The sequence below is a fragment of the Glandiceps talaboti genome, chromosome 10 (genome assembly GCF_964340395.1).
Source record: "Glandiceps talaboti chromosome 10, keGlaTala1.1, whole genome shotgun sequence".
Lineage (NCBI taxonomy): Eukaryota > Metazoa > Hemichordata > Enteropneusta > Spengelidae > Glandiceps > Glandiceps talaboti.
This window is the reverse complement of record NC_135558.1, coordinates 6,685,370-6,713,299: the sequence shown is the minus strand read 5'-3', so window position 1 is coordinate 6,713,299 and position 27,930 is coordinate 6,685,370. Positions and strand designations below refer to the sequence as shown.

Sequence of the window (27,930 nt, the reverse complement as noted above, 5' to 3'; positions counted from 1 at the left end):
CGGGATTGTATTAAGTTTCACGGGGGGGGGAGGTGCTATTCCTCATGAAGGACATTGGCACCTTTCGAAGTAAAACACAAACCAACCATCGAAACACAGAATGCAATCCAAAGCTGACCGTAGGACTGTCATGTTGAGCACGTTTGGTGACAGTTCAATGATCCGTCGATAGTGTAAATAATGAAGTGTGGCCTGAGAGTTACACAATGTATGTCACTGCAATACGTAGCCCTTTCAGTCGTTTGTGCTGAAGAATACATACCACGTCACGTTTAGCTAAAATATCGATTCTAGCAGAGATAAGGCGATTACTCTAAAACATAACTTAGTTTTTGATTCATTGATGATGACGCAAGGAGAGATCAGTACGAGTGACGCCCTAGCGATACACATATTACGTTTAATCAATCCCTCTCTAGAAAGTACGCAAATATCTATCCGGTGATATTTCATATAATGTCAGCGGTAAGTTAGTTAATATGGAGTGTGATTGTAAGAAAAATAAAAGACTTCACAAAACCAAATGGGTCAGAGCCCCCTAGATATCGATAAATGTATTCTCCTTGATTTATATTTACTGTTTCTGTTAAATTTCCTCGGTCTGATTACGTCTGATCTGCTGCTTTCTGTATAGAATGAAATGCTTGGTTATTTTAACCAATGCTAATAATCAATGTTAATATGGCATGTTAGTAACATTAATAACCAACGTTAATATGGCATGTTAGTAACATTAATAACCAATGTTAATATGGTATGTTAATAACATTAATAACCAATGTCAATATGGCATGTTAATAACATTAATAACCAATGTCAATATGGCATGTTAATAACATTAATAACCAATGTTAATATGACATCTTAATAACATTAATAACCAATGTCAATATGACATCTTAATAACATTAATAACCAATGTCAATATGGCATGTTAATAACATTAATAACCAATGTTAATATGACATCTTAATAACATTAATAACCAATGTTAATATGTCATGTTAGTAACATTAATAACCAATGTTAATATGGCATGTTAATAACATTCATAACCAATGTTAATATGTCATCTTGATAACATTAATAACCAATGTCAATATGGCATGTTAATAAAATTAATAACCAATGTCAATATGACATCTTAATAAAATTAATAACCAATGTCAATATGGCATGTTAATAACATTAATAACCAATGTTAATATGGCATGTTAATAACATCAATAACCAATGTCAATATGGCATGTTAATAACATTTATGACCAATGTTAATATGGCATGTTAATAACATTAATAACCAATATTGATATGGCATGTTAATAACATTTATAACCAATGTTAATATGGCATGTTAATAACATTTATAACCAATATTAATATGGCATGTTAATAACATTAATAACCAACGTAAATATAACATGACATCACTGAAGATGATAAATATCCCTAAATAAATCTCTCTGTCTCTTGTATTTAAGTTTTAACGCTAAGCTTATAGGTCTGACTACAAGCCTCTGCATCCAATAACTATGTACCTCGTCAGTTTTATTATTCATATGTGGTTTTAAATAAACTATATACAAAAACAAAAATTGAAGTTTGGTCATGAAGCTTGATTGGGGTTTAGACTTTGGATAGCGTCAGTCAAAGTACTGAATACATTTTAACCACTATAATTACTAGCTATAAGGATTTGGAGTTGGTTGACTAGTCCATTGATTCAAGATATGTGAGTACTATGCTGTAGAGTTTCAAACAATACTAAAATGGACACTTGAGAGTATGTTCATTTATCGAGAACGGTGACAAATCCAATATGGCCGCTACTGATTGTAGTGTACCTTGGCATATACATGGGTGTTATAAAAGCATGTACTGCATTGCTATGTCTGACATCCATGTTACATGGATGTTGGCATACCAATTACACACCTGCTAAATCTAGGTGTGGTACAGCTGTACGCTGGCCAGAGCTGTTACAGGACTTGTACAGCCATTGCCCACAATCCCAATTCTCAGGTATATGACTGTTACAGAGATGTGGGAGTTTCCTGTGTACATGTACCTATTACAGCAGGATTCAAAACTTTGAAAAAGACAGTGGAAGAGATAACTTGACAAACATTCACATGGACGATTCTTAAAAACCGAAAATCCACGTATTCGCAGGATATGGATCCATTGTATGAATATGATAAACAATGTAGGACTATTTTATTGTACAAGCAATGCCCACTGATATGATACTATCACGAGTCGTGCACCTCTTAGGGCCACGTTTTACGACTATATCGATTACTACCCAGGTGTAATTCCTGTTTACAACAAAAAGTCAAATCATTCCTTTAAATAGGTCGTGCAATTGCTTTCTGCTAGCTTGTTTCCATTTGATTCCATAGATTGAAACATAGCCACATAGCCTACAGGAAGACACAGTGCTAGTACATTCAAATTCACGATTCCAGTTTCGAAATTATAAACAAAGTAAGAAACGCAGACACTGACATCGAACTGAGCTCATGCTAACCTCGACCTTTTCCTGTCAACATTTACTTCAGAGACTAACAAAAAAATATTTAATTTTCCGCTACATTAACGTTCTCGCCAGCAAATTTAAAGTATCAAATTCTAAAACTGTAAATAACTGAAATTTCACTACTTCGTAAAGCTTTTAAGGTAATCGAGAAGACAAAGTGCAAATGTGCCGTGAGCTAACTGATTCATAAAATTTAGTATTCTCCTTTGACATGCTGTGCTGTTGACTGTCTTGGCTATGTGTCTGTAAATAATCCCTAAGAAGTTTAATGAAGTCATGCTGTTAGAGTAATAAACCCAGTTTGCTGCTGGCTATGTACAAAACTATTACGGGCTTTTACACGAGGGACGTCTACAGGGCAAATGCATGGTCAAATTGCACACCATATACATGCCTATTTGCACTTCCTACTCACCAAGGAACGAACAATACGTGCACTACGCCTTGTCTGTTTTATAGCAATTCGCCGGAGGATTTTAATATTAGGCACACGTGCTCGAACTTCTATAGAACCAGAGTGACTATTTCAATTAGGCGGCATCATGTATCTAATGTCTCACCCAACCTCTTTGTTACGAATTAATACACAAACAAAATATATATACACATGTAGCACCCATGCACATAAAATGATACAGTTGTATCTCACTTTCAACATAAATCTCCATCATTCTCTGCTGAGACAATAAAGATTCAAACAAAAAACTGTTTCTTTGTGTTCATAGTGAGACAGAATGTATCATATATTATATCAGTGTCTGTATTTTTGTTTGTGTATTTTCGAACAAAAACGTTGCGTGAGACATTAAAAGCATTGTGCCGCCTAATTCAAACTCTATATTCACTCTGGCATAGTAATTAAGTTTAATTAATATGTAGCAAAAGAACGCTTAGGAATCAAAAATAAAGTTCTAAATTTTGTATAAAAATGAACTAACAACTAAATTAAGCATGTGTTGTGAATAAAACACTTTTCACTGTCAAAGTGTCAATAACTTGGGTAGTCAGCTTTGGAGTTTTAGTATGTAAATTTCTTTTGTCATACCTATTCAAATAAATATATATATTTGGCAAAGTCATAACAGGTGCATATATTTTCCTTAGTTTCGTCGCAAATATTCTTCATGTCTTTCAAGAAAATCTGCTGACAAATACCTAAAATTGCTACTCCTTCTATAATAAATCACTGATACCAGAACCGATGAAAATGGGTATTCAGAAACTCATCGGTGGCAATTCTACGCTTGCCAAATGGAAAAAATGTTTTTACAAAACCCTATACACTGGTGAGATTTGTCTGACTTCAAGGAGATGATGTCCAACACTACAAATCAGAGAGAGTTGTGGGTAAAATGCTGTACAGTGGGTTTCTAGTAACAGTTTCGAATGCGAATACATTTAGTTCGTTTTCAGTGGGGTCACCTACCTTGATGAGCCCACTGGTTTCAGATCCTACATATATTGCACCTTCTGAGGTCATTTATATATTTTCCATTTAACCGTCTGAGTCAGACAGACAGACAGACAGACAGACAGACAGACACACACACACACACACACACACACACATGCAAATAGAGACAGACAAACAGACAGAATTTAAAGATGTACGATTTCTAGCAGATTTAAAAACATGTCTGGCCTTGTGTAACATAATCCATCTAAATAAAGAATGGGACTTGCTGATGCAATGCTGATACAATCGCAATGTATTAAGAGTTAACGTTTCCCAAAATGATAAAGGGAGATAACAATTTAACATGTCTGGATGCGCCGAATCTATACTAGCTTCTGATTTAGTGACGTCATGTTGTACACGTCATACGTTGATTCACCCACTGCATTTATATAGACTTTGAGTTTCAACGATTTGTTTTGATATCATAAGGTAATCTCCATTCAATCCAATGAATATTTTATATCTCCAATTATTCTGCATGTTTATGAGATTTTTTTGCCTGAATAATGTATACTGTTTAAACAGCACTTAACCAAGAATTCTCACTGCAGTTTTTTTCCCCATTAGCCAGAATTATACATATTTCATAATAAAGAAACACAGCCCCAATCCTTTTTCCGTCTTTAATGTATTAGTCTTTTCATTTCCATCGCCAAAGTGTTGTATTTTTCGTTTAGTTTATTTGTTTATTTTAAGTGGATTCTGCCTATATTGCAAAGATAACAACAGGGCTAGATAGGCAACTGGATAATCATTCAGATGGATCAGCATGTGGATAATTTTTTTTAAAAACTACAGTTGTGCTACAACGCCATTGGCACTATTTTTATTTGATGGATTTTATCAAACACCACATATTACGATTCGTCACACACCTCCACATCCCTCTTGTCTACGTGATCAGTAATCCCACGGTGTACAACAAAAATGTGTGATGATTTTGATTTTGAATTTAAATTCACGCATTAATTTTTCATCAGTCTTATTCAACAAAATAAATGTAAAAAAAAAACATTAATCACATGCTTATTGTTCCCTGTGCCAATCCTTGTCATGGCTAATCCTTGTGGAGGTGATAGAAAAGACTTTTTTGTTTTGGCAAATTGGCGTATGTACACCTTGGATACAAATACAGGAAAGAATCGATGTACCATAGTTCACTAACGGGGGGGGGGATTTTGTGAACATCATATATTGTTCGATCCCACATTGAATGAAATACCTTCATCCATTTATTCATAAAGCATTTGTCCTTGTCACGCCTAATGACTGGGTACACGTCGTGAGTAGTAAACCATGCTTTACTTGTGAAGTGGCATCGACCTCCGTTTTTACGTTGAAATCCCACGTGGGAGTGTAGATGACACGATTATCAACAGGGTGCTGCGGGTACCCGATAATGATGATAACACCCAAAGCAAAGACTTTTTCCATCCGTCTAAATTACAAAACAGTCTCTATCACACAGTCTGAATTTTTTTGAAGGAACAAACAATGATAAATCATGCCCTCAGTCTAAAAAAAAAGGAGTATACAGGGGCCAATTTTGAAGACAATCTCGATTTTGCTTTCAAATTGATGTTCGGTGTGATTGTTCATAAGCTTCAGCACAGCTACTCATCCTCGAGTTGTCATTTTAATAACACTGTCTCTAACCTTGTAAGCGGTAATTGGCAGTTTTATGTACTAGCTTTCGTCAAATAACCTAGATTGGGTAATGCAATTTAGAAGATATTCGCTGTACAAATCATACTGTGTTAACGTTAAAAGCATCTATCGGGGATACATGTTGAGCTTATCATATGATTTTGCAAAATGTGTCCAATCATTTTGTATTTGCCTCAAGCAAGCTTAATGTTGGAGTGATGTTGTTTTCCGGGGTTGATCAGTCAGCATGCCGGAGTTTTAAAATGAAAGAGTTCGTGACTGAAGTCGTGGTAGTCTGTGTTGCTTGTGGGTTGACAAGAGTTTGGATTTTTATCAAGAAATCTCGAAAAATCGATAAATTCCAATTTATTGCATTTACGTTACATATAGTGACATAGATTATCAGAAAAAACACTTTAGCAGGTCCTGTATTATTCAATCGTTGTATGCCTTACAGCGTTCTTCAGATAAATGTTCCATTTTTGTCAAGAAATACGTGTTTATTGTATTTTGACGATTGATCAATTCAAAACTCAACTGTGATTTGTTGAAATACTTGAATCTATAATATTTTTTTCCATTTTTGACGTTGGAACTTCATGAGTACTTCGTATTTCAATATGAATTGAGGTGAATTTTGTTTTCCTCTTCATAATCGCGACACTCCCACCAGAGGGCGGTGAAGTAGTAGCGACACCCACACAAGAGCGGAAATAAATGGCTACTGTGTCTATGATAAGCAAATTTGAATCATTTGTATTCTGTATTTGTCCAGACGGTGATACTAGAAAAATGAAATATATATATATATATATATATATATATATATATATATATATATATATATATATATATATATATATATATATATATATATATATATATATATATATATATATATATATATATATATATATATATAATTTCAATTTTTTAAGAGTGCATTGCCTGAATGAATGACAGACAGGTGGCACGGATATATCAACGTATGTATTCAAGGGATAATCAATTATTAAGAGTCAATGATTCCTTGTTAAACCTCTCGAGATGATAAGCTTCGATTAGATCATGTAACATTTATGCTGCAACAGCAGCTTGAGTAATCGATGAAAGCCCAATTACATTATCAGAAAGCGTTTCTTCCATTTGGATTCACTTGATACGTTCTGTAGTATTCCTTTTTATGTCCAAGTTTAATGAGCTCTTAACATTTTAGTGTTTACATTATCCGTGTCATATTAGCCTGCTAAATATCGCATTCTCGCACATCAGACCTTATTTTCTTTGTGACTTCACGGTGCATTCTTTCAGGGTGCCGTAAAAGAGTCTAAGGTTTACGACAAGCAACGTGTTACCACCAAACGAACTCTATCTCTACCCGCTGTAAATGTGTTATAATGATATGATATGATTTATTGCAATAGGTCTACTGACCAATGAGCATACATTACAAAAACAATACTGAAATACACAAATGTTACATAACTAAATGGAAAAATAAGTGGAGAAGGTAACAATTATCGGATCAATGTCACACCAACAGGTTATAGCTCTTCATTCCTAATTTTAAATGCTTTATAGATAAAGAGACCAAGTTGCCTAATAACAAACTCATTGTCACAGGAAATGAAATCAATGAATTTGAAAAGGGTTGGTTGCGTCCAGTAATACTGTTGAATGTGTTTATGGCTAATTGCTTCGTACTTAGGGCATACTAAAACAAAATGGAATTCATCTTCAATATTTTGATATCTAGTGCATTGCCTTTGTTCCAGTGCTTTTCTCGGTCTAGCCCACCTGCCTGACTCAATTTGAAGATTGTGTGATGATACTCGTAATCTAGCGAGGGCTTGTCTAAAGAGTTCTATTGTAATGATATTTAGATAGGGTATAAAACAGAACAAAATATCAATTTTTTTGTAATGTCTAGCTCTTGATGAACCACTTAGCCTACTATTCCAGTTTTGTACAAAATGATCTGGCAAGCGCTGATTGCTGCGAATCAGTAAGAAAAACATTATATACTCTCTTAAATGTATTTCTTTGAATCACTCTCTACAATCTTTAACCAAAACTTTACAATTTTATAAAAATGTACTAGTATTATGCGACAAGGCATTTGAGTACTTTGTTTTACACCAACCAGCATTTTACAAAATAAGAAATGAACTCTTTCAACAACGTTAACGTTGCCATGACCACAGCCCCCAGACTTCAACACAATAATTCAGAATAGGTGAAACAAATGTATCGAATAAATATAATACATGTCTGGGAGTAAGATTTTCAAATTTATAAGAACTATAATTATAGTCTTTATTCCATTGTGTGTGAATCAGGCTATTTATTTTGTATAAAGTCATCGTGTAGATATATGTCACAGTTGTATTTATCTAATGAGCGTAATAATGTACCACTTTATCAAATAAGTCTTGCGTCCTGTCCGTCTCGTTTGTGTGTCTATGTTTTTTTACGTTTTGTGATTTACGGTACTGTGTTCCTTTGTTCTCTTTCATAAATATTCATTTCGATTTCTATATGTACATTTCATTATCATGTCACCTGGATTCATCTGTTAATTTCTCTTCATCCAATCACATTCATATTCAATTTCTAGTATCCAATCATATCCTTCTTTTCCCATATCTGTTGTGTATACTTTTAGGTTAGTTCATTCTTTATATCTGCAGTTATTTTGTAATTTGTACCTGTACATTACTTTTACTTTTACTCTTGGGGAAAAGTACAGACGTGGCTAGTGCGGTTACACCAGCGTATAACGTTTTTTGTGTATGCTTTCAGAATGAAAATACTTTCGAGTCAAGCTTCAAGTTCCGAGACTTGTTCTTGGAATTCTGTGATACCAAAAAAGGACATTTCCAATGTATGTATTTTGAATTAATGGACGAAAAAGTGTTTGTATTGTATTGGATTGGATTTATAAAACATGTCAATTTGTCTGAAAGGCAAAAGCAACCTTGAAATCACTTGTATGACTAATTGCAGACAGACAGATACACAGACAGATAGCTAGACAGACCGACATATATTGTCTAGCTGTTACTGTATTTCTGCGCGTCTGTGTCTGTGTCTGTGTCTGTGTCTGTGTCTGCTTCTGTGTCTCTTGACGATTGTTCCCGCCAAAAACTTATTGACAGAAGTGGCATGGTGGATGACATTTTCGATGCTGAACCATCAAAGTAGTTTATTGCATTACTTGAAGTGCATTCCTAAGGGGAGATTTACACAGTGTATACATCATACGTCTGATTCTACAGTAGTATACTGCCAATCAAGTTTAAACAGCATTTAACGATGTTAACGCAATGTATTCTTTTCAAACTTTCAAGCCAAAATACTAAATGTAGCTTGAAGCTAGATATATGCTAATTGAGATTGGAAACGTACCGCAAATATAGACCCACTTCAAATGATAAAACATAGGCGTGTGTTTCTTTCTTTCTTAAAACGACATATTTTTCTAAGAGTATAATGATGATGATGAAAATTTTCAATACAAGGGATCAAATATTTATGAATCGGATGCCCCCGGGGGATGGCCATGATGTATTTGTAGAGTAGCCATTGCATGAGTAGCAATGAGGCTTTGCACTTAGAGGATAATTAATCAACCATAAGAAAAATATTTGTGGCGAAGTGTTTATAAAACTCTTATTAAGGTCAACCCACTGTTAAAGTCACCAAGTACTTGTTTACATGAGAGTTTGTTTCTAGTACTTCGGCTCAAGTCGTCACGTCTCGAGTCAACAACCAAAGTAATGACGACATACAAGGGTAGTAATGATGTTAAGCTTTGACCTTTGACATTCGAACATCATCTTTCCTGCTATTCAGGACTAAACCATATGCTGCTTCCGTTTACGATATAAAACGGAAGTTATTAACGATAACTGAAATCCGCTAAAACATAAAAATATAACAATTTTGTCCTATTATCTCTCATTATCTCTCATTAAGGCAGAAAGATGCATTATAAACCGTAATACTTTAAAACAACATTTTGGTATTTAAAAAGGCAGACAATTTCTAGAGGAAGAAGATATACAATCGTTAATAATGTATTTGGAAGACAAGAGATATGAACACACTATATAGATGTATAGATACTTGTTATAAGCTAGGTGAAATTACATTTATCTCAAGTTTCACTTGCTGAACAGTAATCTGAAATGATATATGGGCTTTGAGATTTAAGATCACATCGAATGTACTCAACTCTGATGAACCTAACTCCATGTTAACAATTACATTATTTTCGTCACCAAAGCTCCGAATCTATATCATTAAACCACACACAAAGCTAACATAAACAAGTTGTTTCTTGAGCAAGAGTTTTCTTATTAACACGTGAGACATTTTGGCGTTTAAATTTGTGATTTTATTCAACATCAAGAATTCTGAGATAAGTTTTCAATTGATTGACTCAGATTATTTCATGTCGTCGCCAACGTGTGTTATATAGAGGTGGAAGGATAACAGGGGGTTATACATTGGCAGACTTGTGATGATTGATAGATTGTTTATGTGATCATGTGACATTATATTAAGTCTTGTATATACAATGTGACATTGATTGACTTGTACTGTATATATTACAATAGTATCACTCTTAACAAAATCACTACACCGTGATTCGTGAGGGTTTAAAAGGTTACCACTTTCCTGTTTTGAAATAAATAATGATTGTCCACGTCGAGATTTTACCAATTACATCTCGTATCAAGCATGCATAAACGGACCAATCACAGTGACTGTATCTACTGGTGTAATGCTTTTGATTGGTGTTACGTAATTGCCTTTGAGCCAATGAGTGCTTGCCAAACAATGTACAGTTTCTTCAAATCATGTCAATCTCCAATCCAATAAAATTGATCAATTTATGCAGCCATATGAGTGATAAGCTATCGAAATGACATTTATGTCTCCTAAAGCCAGACATATTACACAAACGGAAAAAAGTGAATATCTGTACGTACACAATGCAAATGATGATGTCGTATACCGAACTACAAAGGGCTATTGCGACTACATTCAAAGTTTAATTTACAGCAATGAGATTATGTCATTAATTCTGTACACATTGAGGCAATGGAATTGATGTATTGAGCTCCTTCATATCTATTACCTTGAATCAAGCATAATCGTTATTTGTTGACATCATAGTTCATCAGTGGTATACATCAAATATTCGGGTTGATACAAATTGATCATATTGACACTATTAGTGCGACAAATATTGACACGATTCGCTCTATATGCGGATATGCCGCCGTGTTTCACTATTCATCACGTACTTTGGAGAACTTCGCCTTGAACAAACTGAAATTGGTGTACACAGTAACAACGCCATAGCTCATATAGTAGTTGTTCCGGAGAAATAGTCATCAGTAATGGGTAAATGTTTTAATCATTAAACACTAGGAAACCATTACAGTATGGAATTCTAATTCAGATGTCCTGATGACTTGTCGACATCGCGAAGTATTGCACACTTGCTATGAGTATCCTATCAATATACGCTACACATGCTCGTAGTAAAAACGGTTTACTCACCGGTTACAATCGTCGACAAAACCGACAGTACACCGAAGATGATGAAGATGTCCAAATCCATGTTCCGTCGACTTTTTACTTGGGTGTAGTAGACAACTATGTACGTGTAATCAGCTTACTAGTACTGAAATACAAGATGACATTAACATCGTAAAAAGGGAGTAACGTTGGTACAGTGCATTTTAGATCTAAAACATTTCTCTACAGTTGTCTATGTCTGCAACGGCAAATATCAAAAACGGTGACAGGAGCTAACACACTGGATGAGAAAGCACTTACAGAGGCGTCATTGCGGTTTTCTAAAGACTGGTTATGAGACAACCGTGTAATTTCAACAAACGTTGTAGTACCATTAGCTAGGACGAATTACAGCACACGTACGCTCCAACCAATCAGATCAAATTAAGCTACATGTAATCCCATGAACATTACGTTCCTACTCAAATGCACATGTTGTATTGCCGCAACTCCTTGGCACACCACCAGTGTTATACTTGTCGAATTTCTAACGTGCTAGGTGGTCTATAAACTGGAAAATCATTTGGTATCGTCTGGTTTACGGCTACTAGTCGTTTACAGTGTAATTTACTGCTGTGTATGATAACGTTCTTACAAATGAATTTGAAGTTTAAAAGATGTATATTTGTCTAAGCTGGTATTATATTACAGTAATATTACCCATATCACTAATCCCAATGAAAGGTTAGGCATACATTGATTGAATTGTTCCATGGAGATTTTTGACAAGCTGTGTCTGAATTGATGGGATCGAACAACATTCGTGTAATGGTAATATTGATATATATGATTATAACCTGCTGGATGACGGTATCACAATATGTCCTGTCAATCGGTTTAAATCTGTTTGCTCAAAGCGGACATTAGAAGGTCGTAATATCGAGGACTGGGAATTCATGTACTTTATACTAACATATTTACTCTGTCTGCTCATTTGCTTGAGTTGTAAAATGTCTGGAAATCAGAATTAACATATCAGCATTTTAACTTTTGATATTTTGATAGCTCTTCGTGCAAATGACTTAATTTTGTAAATTGTTACGTACGTACACATGTATATGTATATATGTGGTTGTGGAGTGAAAATTTCAAAGAACACCAGACACCGAGCTGCCTTGCTTGACACACTATTTTCCTAATGGGTTAATAGCACACGACAGTGTCTCAAAGTACACTCTAATGTTCTGCTGTTACACAATATACTATGAAGGTTTGCAGTAATTGTGAGGGGGCGGAAAAATAATCTTTAACAACCTTGTGCCCTTGAGAGATGATCAGCATTTGTCTCCAGCTGATAATTGCACGACCCTCGTATTTTACGTTGGAGGCTATATTTGTTCGTGTCATTTGTGAATTTAATCACATTATATGAAACTGATCATGATATTGCTTGATGTATGAAGTGCAAATCTATCTGGCAATGTTAACATCTTACTTTAAAGAGAATATGAGATTAAATAGTAATGGTGTACTTCATGAGAGAAAGACTGACGTCGTTTCAGTGTGATTTTCTATTTATACTTCCTGATTTGTTAAAACTACAGTAGTTTTCATGTCATTTATGATTCTCGTTTGTGACCCATTTTACTAAAATTCAAGTCACTATTTACTGGCAATTACCTCCTGGCCTGGTGAACGTTACTACAAACCCCTTTCTCAAACAATAGGAATAGTGATAGGAACTTTTGCACTGTTATAAAACGTCAATGAAGTGTCTTTTGGCATACATGTCATGGTAAGAAAATCAATTCGTCCCACTGTCAATAATAAAAATGATATCGACGTGAAAACCGAAAGCGAGGCTCCTGTCCAAGTCTTTTTATCATGTTTTACCACTCTGATTTTCACAATTCATCGTTCAATGAAGATGTCAACAGCCTAGACTTCTTCAATGACTAGCGACAATACGTCATTTCCTGTACAAGGGTTCATACTAGTATATCTGCCCTGTATATCTGAGCCAACTTGATACATGTAAATGTGATGATTTAAACAGACACGTGCCAGTGACCCGTACTTTAAGATGTGATGACAGCAATTGACATACTATGATCTGTTATTATTGAACTTTGGCCGTCTTTTGGATATAGGGTACAGTGTTCCTAGCGAAACGTTATCATTTATGTTCATCCCTGTTTTCATGTCTAGTCAAAAGACTAAATACACATAACATTTCACTAGGGACGAAGATACGAAGATACTGATCAAAGCCTGTAAGACAGATAAGTTGAACATGCAAAGAAATAACTGTCACTTCCTTTCAGGAAAATATATGGAATATGATGTGTCACAACATACGTTATGTGACTTTCTACCCTCTTCACCTCAACGATTACACGAGAGTTCCTTAAGTATGTCGTCCAATCAAGATTAAGTTTGGTCTTTATGACGCCAGTAACTATAATTTTAAGCACTGCACAGTTAAGCTAGTAAATATCCCAATTGCATATGGCGGCTGCTTTTCAACTCTGTCAAATGTGTTGGCTTATCTTATATTGGTCGCACATCTCTATTTTATCATCTCCTGTATCATTGATGTTCATTGTAAATTGCCAACGTCATGACTACCACTGCTTCCATGACAACAGTAAGATACAATCACCACCTAATGATGTGGAAATTAAAATGATTGCAAATTTCCATCTGCTTTTTTAACTTCCCTAACTAGTGGAATATTATAACTAAACAATAAAATTGAAATGTACGAAAACTTCGTTATTTTCTTCCTTCATTGGGTTTGACTAACTGTACAGTTGATGTTATATTTCAGTTGCATTTGAGTTATATTTATCTCGAATAAATTTAGTTTCCTTAGTGTAATGGTTAATGAACGAGAGAAGGGCTATAGTATTGTTACGATCCAAAATATCGTATTTCGGAATTATGGGAATAAATTCTACATTTCGGCATTATATGTTTCACCAATACTACATAATGTTCGCTATACAATCGTACTAGATAATGTACTCGTGAAACAAAGCGTTTCGACACGTGAAGCGGTGTAGCATATTTATTCCTGTCCTCGTGCTGCACACATCATAGACGTCTTGCATATTGTGTTGCGTTGTAACTTAGTTGTATTACACATGTTAGGTGTTGTATGTTAGGGTGGTGTAAAAATCACATAGTATAGTGTAGTTCAGAGAGAGATACTGGTGTAAAGTCAAGTGGTACTTCATTGAGACACTGGAGATGTACATCTACATGTGATACTCAGTCGGTTTCAAAATCAGATCAAGAAAGGTGCTAATATGATTTAGCCTAGAGAATTGGTTATCTGGCTTGACTATGTTGTTTGGTCCTAAATATTTGAGCCAAACAACATTGTCAAATTGGACGCAATCAAAAGTACACTAAACATATTAAAATGTAGTAATTTAAACACATCAACCCCCTCCTTGATCAGATTTTATAATCAGGTTGCCATATTACTATGTGTCTGAATGCTCAACACGAAGTTAGAAGTTAGATTGATACAATCTGAAAATTGTCATTAATTGTCAATGTAAAAATACCCTATAATTTGTCTGTGTGAATTACATTGTAATAGTAGTAAAATGACTTTGAACGTTTTCATCGTGATTTTATTCATGCTGAAGTTAGTATTAGCCGTGATTGTATTCATGTTGAAGTTAGTATTAGTGAGAATGTGTGATTTTATCATTCCATGCTAAGCGTACGCACCATATGGTGAATCAGATAATACATTATCCATACATCTAATGGAATGTTTGCTTCAATACAAATCAGGCTGTATTGTCACATTACTAATTTCAGCATCAAATCATAGGTCCCTCCAGGCGAGAACAGTCATTTTATCGACGTTGATTAAAAGATGTCTTCGCGAGTGTTTGCCGATAACATCAATGATTTAGAATACGTTCATCTTTAATACATCTTTACAAAAATCTCTTTAGAATTTTTCGAACTGTGACCTCTCGCGTGATCGTTTCATCCTACATTAAGTTTATATATCAGCAGATTTTACTGATTTTGGTGGGATTCTCTCTATAGCAGTTTGTCATTATAATTATACGATGTGAAAGAGGTCGACTCGACTTTCAAAATTATTGTACCTTCCGAGGATACTATGTGATAGCTTCCGCCACCATAAAACCCAACCTGGCCGAATATCCACGAATTCTAGATCTCTATATTTCTTATCACATTTCCTCATAGCTCAAAATTCAGCCTGTAATTTGGTGTCAAAGTTAAGAGCAATGGCAAGTATAATGGCCATTTTGTTAATGGGAAATGTAAATAAATCTATGACGGGGGCTTAATCTAATGTTCGTCTCAGGTAAGCACACATATTAGATCCTTCATGGTTTTTATACGATTATTGTATTTTTATAAACACTCAAACTTGAAATAATCTCATCGTTGTTGAAATACAAAACAAATTAAAACATATTAAAACATATTAAAACAAACACAAATCATTCATCCTGCAACAGTCAACTGCAAGATGGCATGTAGAACTGACCTTCTAACTTATCTAAAGAGTGATGTTTTCGCAAATGTCATTAAAATTGTGTTATATTCAAAAGCTTTTGCACAAAGTTGCAGAACCATATATGACATACCTGAATACACTGCACCTATGTAGCTTTGTTGTTATATTTCACTTCAAAACATAGACCCTAAATGAACATCATGTCCACTCTAAGTGTTTAAAACTAGCAAAATGTAACTAATGTCCAGGTTTTTTTTGCGTTTTTATGTTCATGATAAAAGATTCTAAAAAGTTGATCAGAATCAGTCGATGCTAACTTCGCAAAATATGAAGTCGTAAAGGTAAACAAAAAACACAGTTAGTGAAATGGCAGACTACGTCATTGCTCTGATCGATTGATCGAAAAATGGAACCAATGCAGTATGCATCAGATGTACACTATCATTAGTATTGATATATATATTTAGGCTTGTGACGATCTGAACGAAGACACATTGTACTCAGCATGACGACGATGCAAAGTATCATTAAACTCTTTGCACTTCTCAGACTTCTGGCACAGAGACAAGGATCTTCGATGAAGGCCCAGATAATTCTCAACTTATCTTTAGAAAAAGTCGCAGGAATATATATATATTCAGCGCGTTGCAGGTTACGCTTCACCAACTGAGCTTGATGCAACCACATTAGCAACCACTAAGAAACTGTTCATACTACAGTTTAAGATAGCAAGATTGAATGAATACAGTTTCTTGCCACATTTTGTCTATTGACCTTGAACTTAACATGCCACCATGCAGACATCAAATATAGACCTCAACACATTGACATCCGTGTCCACCATGCAGACATTCAACATAGACATCAACACATTGACACCCGTGTCTACCATGCAGACATCAAATATAGACATCAACACATTGACACCCGTGTCTACATCTAGATGGAGTGGCCCTTAAATTGTATATTTCAATCAGACTAAATGCAGCAAGACATTGCAATCTAGTGTAGATCATGTAGTTTTTATTGGTTTCGTGTATTATTCTATCAAACAGAGCCAGTGAACGGTGACCTGCAACGCTATAAGCGAATTTCGTACATTTTTGTGGCACACCCATCCATACATTGTATAAGCCTCAGAGGTTAACATATCACATACTTGCATCTATGGCTGGAAAGTATAAAATATAGAAAATAGCATTGATAGTGTATACCACACATAAAGACAGATGGTAATAACATGCATAATATATTGATGTCTCTGGAGAAATGCTTTATACAACAGGTTACTTGGTTCACACAACACTGAAAAATCGATGCAACTTAGGTAATTTAACCATGCTAGACCATCTTTCGTATTTTGCAACACCCAACAAACTAAAAGAAAAACAGACGTGGCTCTTGCCATCCTTGCAATATTATAGCGATAGTGCTCTATAATGAAAACGTACTCATCCCTCCAGAGAAGGTAATTTAAAATTTCTAGTTGCTCAAATGAACTGTAGGTTATCCAACCTAGTTAAAGCCGAACCTTCATAAAATATACACTTTTCGAAAACATCCTGTTTGACATACTGCTGTACGTCATACATTACTCAGATTACATCAACACAGTTTTACAAATAATTCAAATATCTCCTTCTTGTACCTGTAAAACCTCGTTTTGAACCATACCATCTGTAGACATTATCGTGATTAAATAATCGCTGACAACTGAACACAAATTGTATTAGATATCAGTTGTAATGATATCAGCAGGGGAAGCTTTGCTGAAATTACCATTTGTGTCACTAGAACTACTGAGGACAGCACCAAAGACTTCTTTCAAAATCTTGTCTTTACAGGATGGCGTAGCATTTCCGTAAATAACTATTGGCTGCACATGTTTCCCGCCAGATTTATTAGCTAAGATTCAACATTAAAAAAACACACGTCAATGTAGGCGATACGTTTATCACTAAGTACGCAAACTACGTCAATGTGAATGTTTCCAGATTGGTCATGCCAGTAACATGTTAATTTTAGCACCATGCGCCTGTTCTTTTTGACGATACTTGAAAACACCCCTTGTCTTTTAAGACATTTTCTATTTATAAAGCATAAACTGTCCCCCTAAGGTAAACGGGAATGTTCATGGATCTTCATGTCTTAGGGACCGGTTGCGTCGAGTCTCGACATTTTGATGTTATCGGTAAGACTTTCCTGTATCATGATAAACTGCGCAGAATGTTCTTGATCTACTATAATAGATAACCGTGAATGGCGGAAAATCGTCACTATGCACATGTGATTAGAAGGTTGGTTTGATTTCGCTTAAGTCTAACAGAATTGTGTTATCTCACCAAACGTTATAAGAACTTTATGCTGAAATGTGAAAAAAATATCATGGGCTTTTTTTTCGACCAATTCATATTTTTCATATCTGTTGCTCTTATTATGATGTGATTCAATTTATTGTTTGATATTGGTTAATTACGCCCTGTGGTCTGGGTCTATCGCTTATTTTACCGCCAAACCAAAAGTAGCTGTTCATGATTATGATTAAAGTGATGATTTATAGATAGTCAAAGTTCGAAGTGATATATATAGAGAACAATATTTTGCACACTGCTGTGATGATGGGAAATAATTTGTCACGATTCTCTGTAGGGTTGGTCACGCAGTACATCTGAAAAGTAAAACACAACGTTTACGTGATACGTTTGTAGACAGGCAATATACATTGTAACCTCTAAGGTGGTGTCCTTGTTTTGTAATTCAATATCAAGCTGTGCAGCAACTCAATGGTCATATGAGAAGGCTTACCCGTGTCGTCCACCTGAGAGGAAGAAAAACTAATGCTAAATAATAAACTAAAAGGTCGACAGTCGCATGTTCTATTTTAATTTTGCTATTGAGTGTTTATTGTGTATAATAAATTATTTCTGTCCCTATTTTGTACGGAATATAGTCTATTTATTGCTTGTGATAGTTTGGTCTTCTAAACTCGCAATACTATCCTTTATCAAGTCAATATAATAATTTGAAAAAGTCACATATGCTTATTTGTCGAAGTGGGGAGTGATTACATATGTCCGATCTACACTGTTTGATTATTCAAATGGGTTATTATATAAATGAATACATGTATCTGCAATGATACACAACACAACACCTGAAGTGTGACAATTTGCATGCATTTATGTAGATTTAAAACGTACGGGTCTTCTGATAAGGGCCTTTGGAGATATAACTAACTGAATTCATTTAATGAATGGTAGTATTACAAGCTGAGAAGACAGAGTCACGGTATGGAGGTGCGACTCTGTGGTATAGCTCCATATGGTACTCCATTTCCATACAAAATGTAAACAATTGTAATTATAACGAACTATGAAAAACCAGCAGCTTGATAATAGACATGCACGTTTGCTATCAATGTTGTACATAGTTGCCTAGATATCAAGTATTTATATAGCCATGAAGTGAAATTTTATATTAAATGCAGAGTGGAGAACAAAATTAAATACATGACACCTTGATACATAGACATGAATTAGTCTAAAAACCATGTCCAAGGGGTAGGAGATAAGATCTGAACTCGGCAACCGCAGCATTAACAAAAGTAATGATTCATACAGTTTACGTCGACTAAGGCATCTATCATAATAGCTTGATACTTCCTATTATACTCCCACAAGTGGCAAGAGAAGGAATATCAACATTACAAAATGTTCATAAAATCCTTCTTGAATCCCTGTTGTTGATAGCGTGGTTTTTTTTGCCAAGAGTCTGTTTCGGATATATCTAGTCATAATATATTATTCCAAGCCTTCTATTATTGATTAGAATAGACTTCTATATTACATGTAGACTTAGATAATCCGTTTCAATTCATGTATCAAATGTTTTGAGGCAGTATTATAATCCAGTAAGCTTATTATAATGCATGAAGTCATGATTTCTCCTCCCCCAAAGGAGTGTTTTTCCAAACATTTCTTCCCGTTATCATGAATTATTCAACGATAAAACCACTTCGAACACTGGTATACGCATGGTGTATTGCCTTCGCCGTCTCTCAGCAATATTCCTATCACAGATCACCTATAAATTTCGAGTTGTATCGACCAATTATAATTTCCTAAAACACAAATTATTAGTCTACAAGTTAGTTATGTCTATCTATCTATCTATCTATCTATCTATCTATCTATCTAATCTATCTATATATCTATCTATCTATTTATCTATGTCTTTCTGTCCGTCTAAGTCTGTCTGTGTCTCCGTCCGTCCGTCTATGTGTCAGTCTATTTTTCTGTCTGTCTGTCTGTCTGTCTGTCTGTCTGTCTGTCTATCTATATCTATCTATCTATCCATTATATATATATATATATATATATATATATATATATATATATATATATATATATATATATATATATATATATATATATATATTTATATATATATATCTGCCCATCTCTCTGTATGTATGTCTGTCTGTCACTTAATTTACTGCACCAGTACAAATATGCAAGGTTGTGTTTGCTCTGTATATAGATGTACGGTAGTAGCAACATGTTGTTGGTCTTGGGTAAATTTCGAACGCGAAGTTTGAGAATAACGTATAGTTATCTCAATCTCAAATTTAAGCGTTTGTCAGCATATGTATAATTCATGATGTACTTTATAATTTATACCATTGCCCTTATCTTATCGTTTACAAAACCCATCTTCATTTCTAACATGACAACAGTCTTATTGTGATGTGGGTGTAGAGTGTAATCGTCTTAAAATACTGTAATAACTTATACTAAACCTCCCAACACGACAACCTACTTGAGAAGATACAACGCAACTGAAGTAAATCTCCCACATGTAGGAAGACTTCGTTCATGAACTATGATCTTAAGTTAATTGTCAAGACACAGACAACTGCCAACTAAGCATATATCAACACCAAATATAACTATTAACAGTCACATCTCGACAAGTCGATATAAATCCTAAAAGCATGGCAAATATTTTAGAATTAAGTGAAGTGCAATGTACTAGGTATAAAGCTTTGTAAAGAGCGAAGCATAGATAGCTATTTAGTCTATTCATGAACCCGACATGCATGTCAATTACAATACATATGTCACCGTCAAACTCTATTTTGGTGCATCGTTAACTATAGTCTTATGGAAGCTAATAGCTGACAGGGTTAAAAGTAAAACTTTGCCAGTTCTTCTGAAATAGATAACCATCTACACAGGAGTACATAGACGTACCCAGTGAAAAACATACGGATGTCATGTTCAGTAACCGAAATTTCTTAGATTTGTCCCATTGTCTTGACTTTTTGAACAGATTTCTACTAATTCTCTTGATTAGTAATCATCTTTTCTCGTTTATTTGGATGGGAGGTGTGCTTTGTAAGCTTGTTTGCTTATGTGTATATCCATTCGAATTATCACAATATCTAAAAGGGTAGGGCAGATATTGGATATTAGAAAAGTACCAAATGATTATATTTTGGCGGAGTTTCGATTCTAGATCTGTATTTGAAAGGGAATTTTGGTGAGGCCATGGCACTACTAGCATCAGCCATCGAGTGCAAACTCTTGATGGCACCCTTCTTTGGTTTTTGAATAATATAACTGAACTGTTAGGCCCTAGTATGCGCTCCACAGACCACTTTAGTAACAGTTATGTCATTTCATATTTATGAATGGGAAATTAGTTCGTTCTTTCTTCCTCTCGATTCTTTAAGTGACACTGTTTGGTTTAGAGTACTTTAAAAAATCAATGCACTGTTGCCGTTGCCATGTTGGTTTACGTACAATAACACCAAGTTATATAAAATATGAATTCCAGAATATAACAGCTGCACTCATAAAATGAGTCAGAAAGTTAAAGTGAATTCACCACAACATGCCAAAAGCTACGTCTCTACCCAACAACATGTTACAACTCAATGTACAATTACATCTAAAATGATTTTATAACAATATCACTTTGCCTGAAGGTCATGGCAGTTGAGATACATGTTTGAATTCTCAGTTTGCCCTTGACACTACAAGACGGAATAAACTAGTCAAGCTATTTTGGAACTTATAAGCAAAACTAATTAAATTGTCATTCAATTAAGTCGGTAGATTTTAGCGTACAGGGCAATGCTGACAAAAACTTTCGACAGTAAGCAGTACTTCTTTTGTGAAAAGATAGCCGTGGGTGGGTTGTTACTTTAATAACATCATGGACATGTGCGATTTGATTTAACGGCGAGCGCGTAAGTGCTTTCGAACACATGTTGCAAAATCACCTATGTTACTAAGTTAAACCTAAAATCCACCTCCTTTACTACACACTGAAAACTACAAGCGACTACCGATAGTACAACTGACTGTTTGAAAATCAAATTATCCTGACCTCCTTTACTTAAGCACCCCTTAATATTTTATTCCATGGCGTAGTCTTAAGCTCATTGGCTTCAATGTATGTACACAATCATTTTAACCACAGGAGTTACTGACAGACTTGAAATTATCAAATACATGTACAAATCTGAGACAAGTCTCTGGGATAGTTTAACAAGATATATTTTCAAATAAAGAGAATTTAAAGAATAAAAAATAAAAATGGTATAGTTATCATGATGACAATTTTTCATCAAACTGTGTGGGCCGTCTATGAGTTGTAATAGTATGTAAATATTCTGCCACTGTGATCTTACGATTGACTTCCATGTCTGGAGCAAAGCAGTAACATTTACATAATACGACGTACCTTTTCCGCTGTAATGACCTTTGCTTTTACTATAAAGTCGGTTTATTGCACATCATAAATAATTTAATTCTATATCTTGCGTGCAATGTCTTCTATTTAATACATTCAACTCACTGTATAAACACATCACCTATTACAAACAAACTATGACTGTATATGTCTGTGTCAGAAGCATTCCTCACAACCGTATTTAGGTGATCTATGTGTGTTACCTTTGCTAAAACCACATATAATATAATTTCCATCTTGGTCATTCATCTTTCACAGTCTAAGACGACAAGCGACAGTGGATTTATTTATTCGTTTGGGAATTTAATTCATTTTAACCTTTAATGCAAATGATGCTTCTTTCAGCAGTACTGCTACACAAAGAATTGCCCAAACACGCAGTAGCCGGTTAATTGTGATTTGTACAGAATTGACATGGACAAGAATGCCCACATAATGGCACTTTGGTCGTTGTTATATTCAACATGATATGGAAGTCAAAATGGATTTGTCATCGTTCTTCAGTACATAATTCATATCAAAGGAATTTAGTAGAACATTTAAACTTCCAAATAAATACAAACTTGCACGAAGCGTTCTGTTATGTATTACTTGTATGAGAAAGTAAAGCCTGTGCAGAAGTGCAATGACTGCAGTACCTATGTACAAATTAACAATCTAATGAAAACATCATTTACCGTGACGGTTGGGCGTTAGCTATTTGCCGAAAACAAAACGGTGAAAGTATTATTATCCCCTTCCCCATCTCACCAATGAATAAAAATAACTGGCAATTTAGAAATACTGCGCAACCTTCAAGTCTCTGATCACCTGTGGGTATAAGTCCATTGTGTATAACTACTCTACAAATCCCTTAATACTCGTATTAATTGAATGCAGGGTTAGAGCTTTCATGATCTGTCTAACAAATGTGAGTAACCGTCGTCAGTGAGTATGCTGATAACTTTGTATGTCCGAATGTATTTTTACCTTCCATAAGGGAAAGCTGAACTGGTTGGTGTAGCTTTTGATTTTAATTTGCATAGTTATTATTTAATATCGTATGAATACAGCCTTCAAATGTCATATAATTTGTATATACATTGATAATAACAAGTGCATCACAATGTAACTTTTGATTGAGTCATTTGCGTAATTGATGATTTTTGACAATTAGGCAATATCATAATATATTACTACGAATGCAAACTTTAAATTTGATGTAATTCGACACATACATTGGTGTTGACACAGTACAAGTGTAGTATAACGCTTGTTGAAGTAGCTTTTAATTTTAGTGAGAAATTTGCTAAATTCAGGACTTTTGGAAATTAAGCAACTTCTTAATAATAGAAGCTTCAGATTGTGTATAACACATCGACGATAACAAGGCACACATAATTTAACTTGATGTCATTTACAACATAATCATTGAATTTATATTATTAGGCAATTTAATGTTGCAAGCTTTAAATTTCAAATAATCTCACATGCTTATTGGAGATAGCCAAGCGTATATGTCCGATATACTTAATGATATAGTTTTTTCAAATTTAATAAGCCATTTGCATAATTAATGACTTTTTTCTAAAAAAGCAATATCTTATTTCAATTTCAATGTAATTTAGTACTTGCACAAAGCATTCCAATATCACTTGATGATCTAGTTTTTAAATTCATTTAGTCATTTGCATTTTGTAACTCTGCAGTATCTGAATGTGGTATATACTTTAATGGTAACAAAGGACAAATGAACAACAATATCCTCACCGAACGCATTTCAGTTTACCCCTGGTAGTGTAAAGTACATTGTACTCAGTCGCCAGTCACTGTACACTAATAAGGTACAACAGACAAATTGTGTGAACTAGCGTACAGAACCCCAAGTAAGGATTGTATGTTTTTCCATAGTAACATCATGCACATATTGCTTACGAAAAAAAGTTGTGGCCATTTATTCTGTAACAATAATCTTGATAATGATCAGCATGGGGAGTATAAATCTCAGGAGATGTTGTTGCTGGTAATACATATATTGTCATACTTGTATTTGACTATTTTTATAAATGCTCACGAACGCATTTTATCACAATGGCTACTAAAGCGTTAGTTGTGACTGATCTATAGGATATCCAAAGTGTGATGAAATGCATTTCACCTATCAAGTCGTCTTCACCCTACTTATTGCGTTGACTCTTTTCTTCATAGTTAGTGTCAATTTGCATCGGCGAAAATCAGATTAAAACATTTCAACCCGTATATTTCATAGTCTCACTCGCATCGTTTTCTGGATGTTAGACTCAATTATTCATCTTGGGAGGGAAAGCGTTTAACATTTTTGAGAGTATATCGGCGGGGCTCACGATTTTATGTGTAACCAAACCTCACGCAATACGTATTTGAGTTGCAACTGCATTTCATTATTCTTTCAAACCACTCCTCCCTCTTCCCACCCTTCCCAAATATTCCTCATATTCCTCCGATCCCCCATTCGCAATGGCAAATACTGGCTGCTCCCTATGGTTACCATTACATTTAAGAGAAGTCAGTGTTGATACCAGCCCCTGTCGCCCAAAATAATGTGCACATGCACATGCACATGCACATGCACATGCACACAATCACAATCACAAAATTCCCTTTTGTTTACTGTGGGGTGGAGTAAAAGAGGAGTGAAGAGAAATAAATACTTTTCTTGCATCACGTGAACAATAAATGCGGAAATCATATTGAACCCTGACTAGAAGATGAATGCCTAACGTAGTGCAGTCCGATTTAAAGATCGTAATATGGATTTTGTATTCATAACCTACTCATTCTTGTCCATGCATTTTGATAAATTATTTGTATAACGGAAATGAACGTCGAATCTAGTATCTCACCGTATATCACTATGTAATTTAGTATTGGGTATCAATCACCATGATCAGATATTTGACTTTACTCTCATATACTACCTGAAATATTGTGTGTCACTACGTAAATATAATTGGTATAGAATATCAATTATATAGGTATTTTTACATCTCAGTGAATACATTTTGGGTTGTCTGATCGAAAAAATAATACAGTAACTCCAATTACAGCTCAGCTTGTGCAGCTTTGAACTTAAAGCCAAGATTATAAAGAGTTATCTGTAAAGCGCTAGTTGGCATTTCCAATGGGGATACTAGGTGCTCCGGGAGACGCTCTATAACTATCTCTTTATATAATTATCATTGCGCAAAGACATGAAAAATGATACTCAGGATTACACTCCCAACACATATCGACATCACCGTTACTCTGACTAGTGTTTAGGGGACGTGGGTTCAATTCCTACACGTGTCACTTCAATTCCTACACGTGTCACTTTCCTTTCCTTTCCTCATTTATAATAAATTCAAAAAATTACTCCATGGTGAGGTTCTTTCATTTATAGCTACTCTGACTAGTGGTTAGGGGACGTGGGTTCAATTCCTACATGTGTTACTTTTCTTTCCTCATTGAGAACAAATTCAAAAAGTACTTCATGGTGAGCTTCTTTCATTTATAGCAAACCCCAAAATCACAGTCAGTTATCCAAATCAGATCAGCCAAGCAAAGTTCGAAATACTCTAATTCACATAAACTGTAAAGTGTAAGATACATCGTGTTGTTCAACCCAATCAGGGCTTCTAATCCAACAGTACTAAACTGTCCAATATCCTGCACATTGCAACCAAATTTGGTTGCAGCCAATCAAATACTGTTATGCTGTAAAAGGTGTCAAAATGGCCATGATGTCAGCCTTTCATTGCTGATTTATGAGACCAGTCATCTACTGTTACGTCAATAGTAAACACAAGTTTCCGCCCCATAATCTGGTATTCATCAAGTACAAACAATTGACAAGTATCACCATAACGTTCTTATCATCAATAGCAGAAACTATTCTGTCTGTTTTATTTTAATTTACATAATGACCTTTGTTTGAACTTATATTAATCAGAAGTTCAAGGAGTGGCCTAAATCGTTTGATCTAGCAGGCACACACTGGCAGATTAGTGTGGACATGAATGTTGGTTGACAGTGTGGCATGAATGTCGTATCTTACAGTCTATATTTAGAATGATATTCAGTCTATATCATATGTGTACGTGCCTTTGCTATTAGTGATTTGAGACGTTTTTGCGGAAGACGCAATAGAAACAAAGCATGGCATATATGACTTTCTACATCAACCCTGCTAACTTTTGCTTATCAAGCTTAAATATACTACCATTTAGCCAAGTGCATTTAGATAATGAAACAAGCGTTAAATTAACAAAACCTTGGCAACAATAAAGTGCACTTATTACCTAAATAGTAATGGATACAAATTGTAGTAAATTACAGGAAAGCTCTCTTGTTGGAAACCAGCTCTTAAAAGTAATCATTTTTTATTTCATTAGAGATCAGTGTTTTCTTACTTTCAAGGTTACAATGATAAGTGACGTAGATGGGCAAGTAAATGCACATAAATGCCGAGTTCGTTTTGTCGTCAACGTATACACACAAGACAATCGAATCAAGATATAATGCAGATAAATCCGACTTAAGTCCAGTTTGACACGTCAAAGAACATTCATATTACAATAATTACAACAATCAATCAGTCAGTCCGGGACTGCCACAGCTGGGGTCAGTGTCGTTGGCGTCACTACTGTTACGTCTATGTATCTAATGAGAGAGTTGAGCGGTCGACTCACCGACTTGACAAGAAAGGTTCCCAGGTGAAAGAGTCCTATTTGACTCTAGTATTTTTCGAAGTTATGTTCTGTTTGATCCGGTTGCCACAAGCGCCAGTTGGGATGAGCTATTCCGGATGCAAGAATTCGAAATGTTGGGTAATTGCAATTAAGTGACCATGTAACTTTGATTCATTTCTACCGTCATTCGGTGCCAGTATAGTAATTGAATAGTTATTTCCAGCTGTAGAGGATTACAGACCTTTTCTGTAATTTGGTGAATTCTTTCAAAACCATTTTCTGTGAAGATTTCCGGGGATAATATGTACTCCTGTTCATAACTATGGTGACGAAGCCAAATCGTAGCTTTCAAATACACTGTACAAATCAACTCTATTGTTTGGTACAGTCCTCGCAAATTTTCTTATAACCAGACATTTTTAAAACACTATATTATGATGTTGACTCCTTTACTAGAGTTAGATTAAGATAGAATTATAAGCTGGTACATCGATAGGTATTGTTCAAAATGTAATATGTCAACAGACAATGAGTGCAAACATGGCTCGAATCTTTAGTTTCTCATCTAATTAAAATTCCATGTAAATTAAAAAAGATATCCGTATGTATGCTATAACATCAGCGGTGAGGCATCTTGACTTCTCTGTACATGCATGTTACAGACCTCCTCGATAACGCAGTACAAATTTATTAACAAACAACATGAAAGTGGAGCTCTACACATGCTGCGTTTGAAAAGAGCATCACTTGACAAGTGTTTGTACGAGTGGCATGTCTTTTACTATTGCCT

The 27,930-nt window shown here is 34.9% G+C and overlaps 1 protein-coding gene across 3 annotated transcripts in view; it reads right to left on the bottom strand.

Annotated features, from left to right (window-relative positions):
• The window catches only part of LOC144441068 (uncharacterized), a 51,030-nt gene that overhangs the window by 18,575 nt on the left and 4,525 nt on the right, over positions 1-27,930 (bottom strand). Inside the window, exons 1-2 of one of the 3 annotated variants that reach the window (XM_078130590.1) lie at positions 11,499-11,753; positions 11,220-11,343 (exon numbers count right to left, since the gene is read on the bottom strand). In XM_078130590.1, coding sequence (XP_077986716.1) covers positions 11,220-11,280 — 61 coding nt within the window. In that variant the 5' untranslated portion in view covers positions 11,281-11,343; positions 11,499-11,753. Of the gene's footprint in view, positions 1-11,219; positions 11,344-11,498; positions 11,754-27,930 lie in introns of those variants that run through there. The other 2 variants (XM_078130591.1, XM_078130592.1) reach the window with 2 other exon arrangements.